A 13,834-nucleotide genomic window follows, 5' to 3' on the forward strand; every position below is an offset into this window, starting at 1 on the left:
GGCGCCGAGCCTCAGGCTGACTTCTTAAAGTCCCTTGTGTAGCAGTGCCAGCAGGGGCCTGTGCATTTCAGTGATAAGGAATCTCATTTTATTAACCAAGTGGCCTGCTCGGCTGGTGGAACGCTCTTAGTGACGTGAAATATCTATTTTTTCTAAACAATAAGATGAACTTTGCCTTTTTTTTTTTTTTGAGATAGAGTCTTAGTACGTTGCCCTCGGTAGAATGCGGTGGCATCACAGCTCACAGCAGCCTCCAACTCTTGGGCGTAAGCGATTCTCTTGTCTCAGCCTCCCGAGTAGCTGGGACTACAGGCACCCGCCACAACGCCCCGCTATTTTTTCTTGCAATTGTCATTGTGCCCATCTATCCCACCATCCTCGATGTATGTGTCCAGCTATACACTGTGCTACGGGTGCCGAGCCTGAACCTAGCTTTCTTGTAAGTCAGGTTGTGCTTTCTGGGAAAGCACACAAGCTACCTGCTCAGCAGCATGACCACCGATGGAACGTGCCCTTCTGGTTCTTCCATCAAAACCGACTTTGCATTCCCTTCTCCTCTGCTCCACAGCTTGATGACATCTTTCCCATCACCCATATTTTCTCAGGTCAAATACACGGTATGTTTTTGTTTGGTTTGAGACAGTTTCATTTTGGTGCCCTCAGAAGAGTGCCCTGGCGTCACAACCACCTCAGAGACTCTTGGGCTTAAGCGATCCTCTTGCCTCAGCCTCCCGAGTAGCTGGGACTACAGGCGCCCGCCCTAACACCCGCCTATTTTTAGACATGGGGTCTTGCTCTGGCTCATGTTAGTCTTGAACTCCTGAGCTCAGGCAGAGTGATGGGATTACAGGCATGAGCCACTGCGCCCAGCTAATACATGGTATGTTTTATGCAGAGAAGTTTGGGAAGGTGGGCACATGATAGGCATTCAATAAATGGTAGTTCATGTTATAAATGAAGAATAAAACGTCAAAGAAAAAAAGCCCACATTGAAATACTGTCTCCTATTCCACGAGGAACGTTTTAATAAATATTGCAGCCACATCATTTATACTAAGGCTTACAAAAATATACCCAACTGCCCTTTCCTCCCGGCTCATCTTCTGCTGAAGCTTCAACACCCCTCCCTGTCCGAGTCTGGGCAGGTGCACTCGCAAATAAGGATGAAGCAGCAGCCAAGGGAGTCAGCCCCACCGCACGTCTAGACCCGGGACGCGCGGGGCTCTCTCTCCTCTCTCTTTCACCCCTACGGGCCCCAGCACAAGATCCAAAATGGAGTTCGGAAGGTGGCCCACGTGAGGACACCTGGGCGCTCCCCAAACCTGGGCAGGTGACAGGTTGTACGAAGCCTGGAGGAAGAATGAGCCCTCTTTCCAAGATCCATGCTCTAAGTTTCTTATTAAACTTTGAAAATTTTATTTCAGAAGTGGGAGGAACAGGGAAGACAGAGAAAGGACACGAGAAATTTCTTCCCTCTATCAATCCAGAATGTTCCACACACACAACCCAAGGAGTTTGGTTTTTTTGTTTTTTTAAATAACCCCGTGTCACTCGTACCATATGCAGGCACCCCTAATTTTACAAAGCCCAGACCCCAGCGTGGTAACCTTCACCGTCTCTCCCTTTCTTGGCAAGTCCGAGAAGATGCTAAGGCCTTAACTCCTGAAAGGAGAATCCCAACTACCAGAAACCTGGATGGACACATTTTCTTGGCAGGGAATTTTCAGTCCCTTTCATGAGACACATGAATCGTGTAAATGGCAGATTTGAAATTCTACCCCTTGTAACAATCAAGGTGGTTTGGGTGAAGCAGAATTTGTAGCCCCCTCTAGAATGGAGTCTTGCCGTTAATATTCGGCATAACTGCTTCCCCAGGGAAGAGGCTTGAATAAACAGGTAGGAACTATTACAGCAAACATCTGGAAACAGCCTCGCCACTGACTCACAGGGGGCTTGTCGATATTTTAGATGAGAGAGATCGCACCTGCACGCACGGCCTTCCTCCTCCAGAACCTTCCTCCATCTCCCCAGGCCAGGTCTCCTTAAACTGATTTAAAACTCAGTTTATGCAAATTCTCCTCATCACAGCCTCTGGAAGACCCATCCTAGAAGTGTCACCCACCCAGCCTGGGCAGTCTCCTTCTGAGCACTGGGCAATGACAGCAGCTCATCACAGGGACAAAAACAGCTGGAGGCAGTCACAACGGCAGAGACCGGAATGGTTTGACGCCAGACCTGGCAGGCTGGTTGGCTTTCCCAGCCCCCAGTCCATGGGGGCGTCCACCTGAGGACCCCACACAAAGGAGATGGCCTCCGGCTCTCTGCACTTGGCCTAGCAGTAACCATGACCATTCATTCAAGGGGAAAAATCTCAAAACTCCCTTCTTCCATCCCAAATGGAGTTTTTATTAAATGACAGAACTATGGGACAGTGGAGCTAAAAGCCCCCAAGCAAACAGGCTTTTCATTGCTACATCCTTCTCTGGTGGGGAAGGAGGAGAAAAATCCATGTATTTTGACGAATAATTGATAACAAAGTGGAGCCGGTGCTTCTGGCTAGCAGCCTAGTGCCGAACCTCAGGAGCACTCTAGAGAATACATAATGTAGGCACTGATATTAATTTTTCAAGAAGCACGAAAAGCCTCTTTCTACACCATAGCGTGTAACCTGAATATCTCCATGTGTTTACTCCCTGGCACGCTGCTTAGATTTTTTTTCAGCTATTAGCAACAGTGACCCTGTCATTCCACGGGCTCACTCGGCCCATCACCTTCCCCACATAGGGTCAAACACAGCAGAGGATTAGTGACCATGAGTTATTTTAAATGCTGGTGATAAAGGTTAAATGAAACAAAACAAAGTTCTGCCTTTGGAAGATAAGGGTGGCTATGAGATGGGAAGGCGGCATGAAGAAAGCAGGTGAGCTGGGCCAGACACGGAAGACACCACGGAGGGGAGAAGTGAAAATCGGCTGGTTACCTCTCGCTGAATCCGGGCAGGCATGAGGAGGGAACAGAGCAGAAACAACACGTTAGCATTCACGCGGCATCCCGCGGGCAACACAGCCCCCTAACACAGCTCCGCGCTGACAGTCCCTCTCACTCCCCAACTTTGCAGCAATTAATAGCCTTTCAGGGCTTTTTTTAGCTGAACTCTATTGCCCAGGAGTGTGTATTTTGAGCTACGTTACGATGAAGCCAAGAGACGCCAGCTGAATTTACAGAGGCAACATATCAACCGGGGGAGGTAATCAAGCTTAAAATATCTCAGTCAAATACAGGAAACTATTCGCAGTCAACACTGGCAGAGCACGCATCTTCATTTTCCAGCTCCACCTGCTTCCACTGAACAACATCCAGAAACAATGACGTGGACCCCACCTCACCTGTTCCTCTGACTCTCCCGACACTGTATTAATAAAGCTACGACGCTGAACCCAGGACCTTCCACTGAGATGCATCCTCAGAAGGTGACGGGAGGGAGGCAGTGTAGGAGGGCAGGGCAGAGGTGGGAGGGACAGTGGATGAAAGCGTAGAGGGGGGCTCAGGGCCCAGCCAGGGAAGAGGGAAGGGAACGGGGAGGGGAGAGCAGCTCTAGGTTTGGGGCTCACGCTTGGACTTCCATCCCCAGAGCTGCCCTGAGCCATCTGGGACCCTAATGAAGTCACCTACCCCCTTAACCCTCCGTGCTCACCGCTCCCTCTGGCCTTGTCACAGCTGATCTGCAAGGGCCCAAGGGCAGAGGTTGGTCACATGCACGCACTGAACTCAGGGCAACTAGACTGAGGAGGAAGGGGACAAGCTGGTGATCACGGAGACCCGCTCTCTTCTTGGGCACTCTGTGGCCAGGGTCATGGAGCGGCCAGCAGAGCCCTGCAGGCCTGGGGCCAAAACCACGCGTGGGCCACCAAGTGCATCAGACAGTGAAATGCACAGTCAACGCTTGGAAAGGCAGGGAGCGACACCCTGACACAGAACAATGACCAGGCACGCTGGGATGTCTCATATGAGAAACATAATGTTCGAACATGTATTTTAACACACACATAGTAAAAATTCCAGAACATAATACCCAAACTGTCAACTGTAATCTGGAGGGGAGATTATGGAAGATTTTGTTCTAAAATTATAAACACTTATGACTTGAGATAAAAATATGTAAACACCTACCTCAACATTTGAGGGAAACCACTGTCACAAGCATGCCCCAAGGCACAGGTAATGAGACTAATAAACCCAACAACCACCCTTAAGGTGAGCTCTGGCTCCACATGGCCCCTACCAGCCACTGGACAAGGTCAGTATTACTGTTCTCCCCAACAGATGAGGAAACAAGTTCAGAGAGGTTAAGGCACTTGGCCAAAGTAACACGGCTGGGATCTGGGGAAGACAGAGCTCAACCCTGGGTGGCAGGACTCTCAGATTCCAGCCCTCTTAGATGCCCCACAGTGGGTACCCTACACTTCTACATGGCCCTGGAGAGTGCTCTACTGGTCTGTCTCCTAAATGATATACCCAGAAAGGCCCTATGCACAGGTGTTCAAGGGCAGGCAGAGGGTCTGGCAAAGATCCTAGAGTTTTAGAGGAACGGAGAATCTCTTCCCCTTTGGTGAATTTTCTGCAGGGAGAGGTGGTGGAAAATTCTAACAGGCGAGGCTGTAGAGGCTGAAGAGGCAGACAGCTGAGCTCAAGTCCAGGCGGTGGCATGTTCCTCTGGGATGCTACTTACCTGCTCTTTGGTCACTCAACACAAATCTCCTGGGCTCCCTCTGGGCACCAGGCGCGCTGTGTTACGTGGTGTGGGCCCTGGGGCCTGTTTCCTCATCAGTGAAAAGGGGATAAGGACTCCTGGCTCAGAGTCATCACGAGAAGGAAATTAAATGAAGGGATACATGTATAGAGTGCCAGGCACACAACACAGCTGCCACAGCCAGCATCACGGCGGCATCACTGCTAAGTCACCTGCCAGTTGTACTTCAGCTGGGTCATGCTGGGCAGCCTGGAGATGGACTGTCTCCCGAGGGAGGAGCCACCTGGAGACGTAGTGGCGGCCCTCTCAGATCTGTGGACACCACCTCCCCCAGAAGGACGGAGAGTCACCTCCCAGTCAGGTCCGGCTGACACCACCTCGGCCCTGCCCAGCACAGCCAACCACAGGCAATTTCGATCATCAGCAAAGCATTGAGAGCCCTGGATTCCAATCCGTTTGAGTAGATGGCTGCGTAACATCATGTAAGTCATAACCCTCCTGAGTCTTGGATTTCTTATCCAGGAACAGAAACTCTAGGAACTTCCCAGGGTGCAGCTTTGCATCAGAAAAATAATGTTAGCGCTTTGACTCACTTGTGATTTAGGCCAAACGCTTTTAATTTCTTATTCTTAATAAAAAGCCTACGCCTAGTATATGATAAGAACTTTTAAAATCTAAAAAACCTGAGAATACAAGGTTTCCTTTGTGTATAATTATTACTATAGTCTTGGAGTTTTAAAAAAACCAGACCCATGGCTAGTGATTCACTTAAGGAAGTACCATTAATACATGTTTTTCCCTGAAGGCAGAACTTGGAAATATGATAATGCAAACTTTGAACGCCATTAATTCTTTGGGGGGTTAATAAACAGGGCTTGATACAAGTACCAAAGTGAAAACCAGCCATAAACAGAGACCTCAGAGAGATCTCGGAAATGTCATTCAAAGATCCAGCGGAGTTCCTGCACAAGACGAGCCATTTCTGAGAGTGGAGACGGCTAAATTTAGAGTCGGGCGTGAGCTTACTCTCTCCTCGCTGTACAAGATGCCGGTGGGAAGAATTAAACCCCAAGATTAATTCCACATGAGCCGCACACCCCAAAGCTGCCTGATCAGCATGCTCTCCACACTGTTTCCCGGGAAAATGAATGTGGGAGTAATCGGCAATGTTTTCCTTAATATAAGCCCGAAATAACAGAACCACTTGGCGTGTGTAACTGGAATCTAAATGAAGAGGAAATTCCTCAAAAAAGCCCAGCACGCCAGGATGACAATGTCCGTGTTAGCTTTTAGGGAGAGGATGCTATCTCTTCTTCCTGGCCACAGCCACTTACTTCTTACGCCACACACAGCCGCCCACTTTTCATGGACGGAGCACCCAAGACCAGGGCCTGCCAGTGGCCTCCCCGCCCCCATTCTCGCAGAGGTTCCCATGCATGCTAAGTTTGACGCTTGTCTTGCGTCACTGGGAGTCTCCTGAGCACAGATCCATATGACAAGAAAAGCAAACCGCATGAAACTTTATGTCATAAAAATTCTTGCACCAGCTCCTGACAGTTTATTTTTTCCCCTCCAGTTGTAAGTTTTTTGAATGTCTGGCATTTACTAGTTGTTGCCCTTTGGTCAAGGCGTGGGAGCCTCTTTGTTCTTCAGTTTCTTCATCTGTACGAGGGGGGGTCATGGCCGGAGAGCGCTGTGGAAGTGACATTAGTTTAATACAGGTGAACTCTTCCCGGGTGGGGGCTCACAGCATGGCCCTGACGTGCAGGCTGGGCGGTGCACACTGCCTGGAGTGAGGGGGGAGCCAGCCAAGACGAAGGAAAGGTCGCTGGTCTGTTTTGAACCATGGGTGGCACCTTTTGGAATCTGATGTAAGCACTCCAAAAAAAGGTGCATGAACTCATAATTTTATGCACAATTTTGAAGATGGGTGGTACTGGGAATGTTCAGTGATTCCTGAAACTCACTCACAGACCCCTTTAGAATCTGTACCCTGCAGGTAAAAGGCCTCTGAACTGAAATGAATACCAAATTTATGCAAATTTACCATCTGGTTTCTGATGATATTCAGAGAATTCAGCTCAGGGAAAAAGTTCCATCCTTCCCAGGACCAAACAGCAACAAGAATACCTGCCTTTGCCCAAAGGTGCCTCCTTTCCAAAGCCAGCGCCCCCCACCTCCATCCTGCCCACCAGCACCAGGTAGGGGCAAAGTTCCAGAATGTTGAAGTGTACGGCTAGGATTTAAAGCAGTTAGGTTATTGAAATTCAAGGCACATTCTTCTATACAAAGGACTTTCTCATGCCAAGGGTGAGAAGACACAATAGTTACCAGTCAGCCTACTAATGGGGGTGGGGGGGGGAGAAGGATATTGACAAGAATCCAGAAAATGAGAATTTCTTAAACTCTATTTTTGAAGACAGGGAGAATTAATGAGCTTCAGCTTTCATCTGTGCTATATTACAATAAATAAAACACAAAGACCTTGCTTCTCTGAATACCAAAGAGAAATAAGAATACACACACAACTTACATTTAGTTCTGAGGGGGAGGTAACTCCTGCCAGGTTTTGTTTTCAATTTTTTTTTTTTTTTTGAGACAAAGTCTTACTACATCACCCTCGGTAGAGTGCCGTAGCATCACAGCTCACAGCAACCTCAAATTCTTGGGCTTAAGTGATTCTCTTGCCTCAGCTTCCCGAGTAGCTGGGACCACAGGCGCCTGCTACAACACCCAGCCATTTTTTGTTGTTGTTGCAGTAGTCATTGTTGTTTAGCAGGCCTGGGCTGGCGCCCTACTCACTAAGCTACGGCGCCAGCCTGTTTTCAATTTTGTAACATTTAGCAGAGGTGTCCAACCAGTAGACCTGTGGACCACATGCTGATCTTGTCAGGACTTTTTTTTTTGTTTGTTTGTTTTGCTGTTGTGTTGGGTATCTCGAAAAGTATGGACAGACCATTTTTTTGCTGATTAGTTTTCATTAGTGTTTGTGTATTTAATGTGTGGCCCAGGACAACTCTTATTCTTTCAATGTGTGGCATAGATAAAAAAAATGTTGGATACTCCTTGCTTAGGGTATAACTGAAGGATTAAGTTTATGTGAGTTGTACTTGAATGGTGAAAACTTGGGCTGGCTTCCTTTCTGAAAGGGAACAGGATAAAACAAAAACAACAAATATTCCACACCCAGAAGGCTCCTATATGAAGTCACAGTAACCCGTGAAGGTGTAGGACTCATATAGAGCAGAAAAGATGACAGCTCTCCTCGGGCACGGTGGTTTCCAAGTAAGAGGAGCCATAAGGACACACGCTTCTGGCAAGGTCCAGACAAGACTCCAGGATAAAACCTCGTTAAACCCAGCCAGGTAGAGGGCCTCTTGTGGGGAAGGCACATCCTTAAATTGATTTCTGAATTTTCAAGGGGATTTCTTTATGCAGTTGGAAGGAATACCAGGTAACACAGAAAGCCAACTTTGTTAACTTCCAGGTAGATACTAGCATTCCTGATATTCTGTAAACTCAATCAGACCTAAAGAAAAGCAGATGCCAGCACCACGGAGGCTGATGACCACTGACTAGTGACACTTCTTGGTGCATTGTCACCCAGCCGCACAGTCAGCTCTGGCAGGGGAAGCATCACACCTTTCCTGTTATAAATGAGGAATCCTAAGTTCAGGGAACTAAGATAACCTTCTCAAAACCCCACAGCTAGCAAGTAGTGGACCCACAAACAGGCCTCCTCGCTGGGCGCTGGGCGTCTGTCACGTGGCCTGGGGTACTTGGCACCCGAGCCTCCCTCTCTTTCCCCAGTTAAGCAGCTGTCTCCGTGCTGGAGAGATGGCCTCTGCTGTCTTCTCTGTCCCTGCTGGACTTCAGGTCCCACCACTGCAGGAGCTGGTGACGGTAATTAAGTGCTGTGCTTGGTTTCAGCTATCTTCCTTTCATTCTCCGTTCAGCAGCCACTCATCCTGTTGTGCTCATAGTTCTCTACCCCCAACCAGTTCCCCACCATGAGTCACACCAGGACCCTTCTGCTGGGAAACACACAAGCCCGTCCCGGCCGGGTGGAGGAGCCACAGGTCTGGCTGGTCCCCCTGCCGGAAATGCTCATTCCCAGGTTCTTCTGATCCTCTCTTGCCTCCAAAAGACCCCTGGGGAACCCCAGTCACTGTCCACACTCACAACAACCTGAAACCACCCTGTGTATTTGTTTATCCTCTGCCCTTTCCTTTCCCCACCAAAAAAGTTCAAGTCTGTGTTAGCGGGAACCTTTCTGTCTGTTTGTGTAACATGTTGTGCACAGAGTGGGCAATCAATTCTTTTTGGAGATAGTCTCACTATGTCACCCTTGGTAGAGTGCCATGGTATCACAGCTCACAGCACCTCAAACTCTTGGGCTTCAGTGATTCTCTTGCCTTAGCCTCCCAAGTAGCTGGGACTACAGGTGCCTGCCACAACGCCTGGCTATTTTTTGGTTGTAGTTGTTATTGTTGTTTGGCAGGCCTGGGCTGGATTGGAATCCACCAGCTCCGGTGTATGGGGCTGGCGCCCTAGCCACTTGAGCTACAGGTGCCGAGTTGATAAATATTTTTGAATGAATAACTAAGTGGGGCAAAAAGAGGTCCTCTCCTTCATTCCTGATCATGTTGGAAACACCTCAGGGAATGATGCTGCAAACAGCTGGGGGCTGGCTGGGTTGCTCCCTCCCCAGCTCTTGTCTGTCATAGATGGTACTTTCTTTCTTTTTTTTTTTTTTTTTGAGACAGAGCCTCAAGCTGTCCCCCTGGGCAGAGTACCGTGGCCTCACAGCTCACAGCAACCTCCAACTCCTGGGCTCAAGCGAGTCTCCTGCCTCAGCCTCCCAAGCAGCTGGGACCACAGGTGCCTGCCACAATGCCTGGCTATTTTTTGGTTGCAGCTGTCACTGTTGTTTTGGTGGGCCTGGGCTGGATTCGAACCTGCCACCTCAGGTGTATGTGGCTGGCGCCCTAGCCACCCGAGCCACAGGCGCTGAGTCATAGATGGTACTTTCAAAATGACTTCGGTTCATCTTACTTTCAGGTCATCTGTACCAATGTTAATAAAACACCTGATTCTGAGAAGATTACTAATCTCTGTGACTCTATTTAAAAGCAAAGCAACTCATCTCCAGCAGAAATAACAATGATGTCTCCAGAACCCTTAACCAGGTTCATTCTTTGGAACATACGTCTAAATGAAAAACAGCTTCTTTGCTCTTAAAAAAAAATCCAATATATAAACTTCCCTTGTATATTGATTTCTATCTAGATTCATCTCCAGATAATTTTCTTTATATTTGTACTCTAAAAGAGAGAAAGTTCTGTTTATCAGTTGGGGCAAAGTGGCAAGATAACACATTCCACACCTGCAAAGGACTGAGCAGCTACAGGACGGGGGCCACAGAGCCCCCCAGACAGGCTAGGGTATCACGGCAGGAATTAACTTTTTTTATTTTATGAGACAAAAATCTGTCAACTTGGCTAGGGTGCAGTTATGTCATCCTAGCTCACGGCAACCTTAAACTCCTGGGCTCCAGGGATCCTCCTGCCTCAGCCTTCCAAGCAGCTCCGACTACAGGTGCCTGCCACCAGGCCTGGCTACTTTTAATTTTTTTGTAGAGAAGGGTAAATTCCCATTACTGAGCAAGAGTGGTTATGGTGACATTGTATATTTTCACATTTACCCTTGTAATTCCCCAGTTCCTTCCTTAATTTGGCTTATTTAAAATTGTGGCCTCCTTTTAAACTAGAGGTATTTCATGAAGTGGGAGGTGGTCTAGAGGCAGAACCCTGAGCCCAGAGGAGCACAGAGAGGAGGATGGGGTAGATGGGGTCTTGCTAGTTGCTGAGGCTGGCCTCAAATTCCTGGGCTCAAGCAATCCTCCTGCCTTAGCCTCCCAAGCAGCTGGGACTATAGGTTGGCACTAGGGTGCCTGGCTTTGCAACACTGTTCGCATTGTTTGTTCATATTTGACAACTAGAACAAACATACCATCATAGAGAAGAGGCTCCAGGGTGGGAACAGTGGAAACAGCCTGACCTCCTGCAGGAAATCTTAGTTTTCAGCACTTCCAAATAACCCTATTTCAATAATCACTGTGGATTCCACTCAGGTGCCTTCAATCTGGGATTGGCAAATTCTGACTCCAAATCAGCTCTGTGACTGTTTTGTAAATGAAGGGTCACTGGAACGCAACCACACCCATTCACCCAGGGCAAGGCTGCAGCAGCTTCTGTGCTACAACCACAAAGCTGAGTTGATGCAGAGACCCTGTGGGCCCCAGAGCCTCAAATATTTAATAATCTGGCCTTTCACAGAGAAGGCTGGCCAACCCCTGCTCTAGAAGATGATCCCATTCAGGGCTGAGACACGAAAACACTAGGCTCCTTGTTAAAAATTCAGTTATCAAGGTTAACGGCAGAGTGTAGATCAAGCATGGGGCCCTGTGACTGGCTGAGATGATGGAATGATTCTTGTGACAGGTGACAAACTCCAGGGCTGCTAGAAACTATTCCATCAAGATGCAGGAATAAGAGCTTTTCCAATTAGCAGATTCTTTTTTTTTTTGAGACAGAGCCTCAAGCTATCTCCCTGGGTAGAGTGCCGTGGCATCACAGCTCACAGCAACTTCCAACTCCTAGGCTCACGTGAGTCTCCTGCCTCAGCCTCCCAAGTAGCTGGGACCACAGATGCCCGCCACAGTGCCCGGCTATTTTTTGGTTGCAGCAATCATTGTTGTTTTGGCAGGTCCGGGCTGGATTCAAACCCGCCACCTTAGGTGTATGTGGCTGGCGCCTTAGCCACTTGAGCCACAGGCGCCGAACCCAATTAGTAGATTCTTTAGAACCAAAAAAATCTTTTGCTCAACTGAAATCTGACCTGGATGCCCTACACGTGAACAGCATACCCTGTATGTCTCTCTCCCAGCCACTGTATTTCAAAAAGGTCATTAGCAGCCTCTGATTCTTAGAATGTTTCAAGGCGTAGGGGACTGAAAAAAAAAGCACACCAGAATCCTCAAAAACAGCATTTTCAGGTAACTTGGAAAAAGATACACGCTTTGCCGTGACAGAATCAGGCCAACATGGCCCCAGTTGTCAACTGTGCTCTTGGCTGCAGCTTTTCCTCTATCATAATTATTTCAACTGTCATAATTTATTCATCCGCAGACAAGCTTACACGTTGTAGGGTAACAAGTCCAGTTTTCCAGATCAGAAAGGCTGGCAGCCCCAGTCACTTCTGCCCCTTCCCGTCTGCTCAAAATACTGACTGCAGAAGGAATATTTTCAGGGCCAATATATATATGCTTTTTTTTTTTTTTGCCAAAACAAAACGAAAGTGAATTTTTTTTTTTTTGAGACAGAGTCTCAAGCTGTCGCCCTGGGTAGGGTACTGTCGCATCACAGCTCACAGCAACCTCCAACTCCTGGGCTTAAGTGATTCTCTTGCCTCAGCCTCCCAAGTAGCTGGGACTACAGGTGCCCACCACAACGCCCGGATATTTTTTGGTTGTCAGTCATTGCTGTTTGGCTGGCCTGGGCTGGATTCAAACCCGCCAGCTATGGTGTATGTGGCTGGCGCCCCAGCTGCTTGAGCTACAGGCGCTGAGCTTAAAGTTGATTTTTAAACCAAACTACTGACAAAGATGCCATAAGCTTTCAAGTTCACAATTCTGTAGCTAGAAGGAGGGGGCAGAAAATCTTATCAGGAATTAATGTTTTTCTACTTTACAGACATACAGAAATGGCTTTTCTAACTCCCAAAATGTTCAATGAATTTCCTGTGAAGTTGTAAAGACATCAGTCAACTCTTTTTGATTTGAAATACACACAGAGCAAGTTCTATTTACAAGAGGATACCAGTTGTGGCAACCACAGAGGATGCTGCATGTGAAATAACAGCTTCAAACACAATTATCATTGATTTCTGAAAAAGCTGGGAGCACAGGTAGAATAATCCCCTACACATTAAGGCTTAAACCTCTCCTCTTTGATCCTTTATTTTTATGCCAGAAAAAATAAGGATGCTTAATAATCTGATAACTAGTTAAGAAGAACAGTCAGGAGCAGCGCCTGTGGCTCAAAGGAGTAGGGCGCCAGCCCCATATGCCAGAGGTGGCAGGTTCAAACCCAGCCCCGGCCAAAAACTGCAAAGAAAAAAAAAAAGAGGCGTCAGGGCATCAGAGGATAAAAATGTCTGGGCAAAAGGACTAAACACCTAAGACTCCACTGGACATCTTTGTTCATCCACACTTTGGAAGAAAAATTAAGTCAAGGTCTTGACACAACACCAATTCAAAGGAGTCGCTCCACTACTTAATAACTTAGTTCTTGAACAGTCATGATTTGTATTTGATACGAATGTGTCTCCAACAGAAATCAACCAGTGTAAGAATCCAGGTGTGGCCTACAGCATTCCCCTTCCTGCGTGCTCTACCATCAACCCTGCCAGTTCAACCTCTGTAATGCAGTCTTCCCGACCCAGCTGCTCTCTGTGCCCTCCACCATGTCGCTAATCTCTCCTGGACCAGGACTGGCCACCTGGTCCCTCCGCTTCCGCTCCTGCCCCAGTGTCCAGTCCCCTTAAGAGCATTCCTTGAGATTTTTCTTTATAAAATAAATGAGATCACGGCATTCCCCTGGGTACTACTAATGAAGGAATCTCATCGTGACCTTCAGCCATCACCTACAAGCTTTGTCTGATCTTGTCGCCACCATTCCAGACTGCTGGCCTCCTCTCTCCCAGCTCCAGCCACACTGGCCTCCCCTCAAACCCTAAACCTGCTGAGTGCTCCTCTTCCTCAGAACTTCCTGCTCTCCCCAGGTGGCTGGCTTCTTCTCTGCCTTCAAGCCGGCAGGAAATGTCACCCCTTAGGATGGACTGCCTCCTGACCCAGAGAGTAACAAGCTACCTGCTGATGCCTCACACTGTTGGTGATTTTCTTTTTCTTTTTCTTTTTTTTTTTTTTGAGACAGTGCCTCAAGCTGTCCCCCTGGGTAGAGTGCTGTGGCATTACAGCTCATAGCAACCTCCAACTCCTGGGCTCAAGCGAGTCTCCTGCCT

General features: G+C 48.0%; 1 protein-coding gene across 15 annotated transcripts in view; it reads right to left on the minus strand.

Annotated features, from left to right (window-relative positions):
- The window catches only part of APBB2 (amyloid beta precursor protein binding family B member 2), a 377,881-nt gene that overhangs the window by 22,897 nt on the left and 341,150 nt on the right, over positions 1 to 13,834 (minus strand). For 9 of the 15 annotated variants that reach the window (XM_023519597.1, XM_023519598.1, XM_023519600.1 and 6 more), the window contains one exon: positions 2,981 to 2,986. The exons of the other annotated variants lie outside the window; for them this stretch is intronic. In XM_023519597.1, the coding sequence (XP_023375365.1) occupies positions 2,981 to 2,986 (6 nt within the window). The remainder of the gene's footprint in view (positions 1 to 2,980; positions 2,987 to 13,834) is intronic. 15 annotated transcript variants of the gene reach the window in all.

This window comes from Otolemur garnettii, unplaced genomic scaffold (assembly GCF_000181295.1).
Source record: "Otolemur garnettii isolate 467f Iridium unplaced genomic scaffold, OtoGar3 scaffold00181, whole genome shotgun sequence".
In the NCBI taxonomy this organism is placed as follows: domain Eukaryota; kingdom Metazoa; phylum Chordata; class Mammalia; order Primates; family Galagidae; genus Otolemur; species Otolemur garnettii.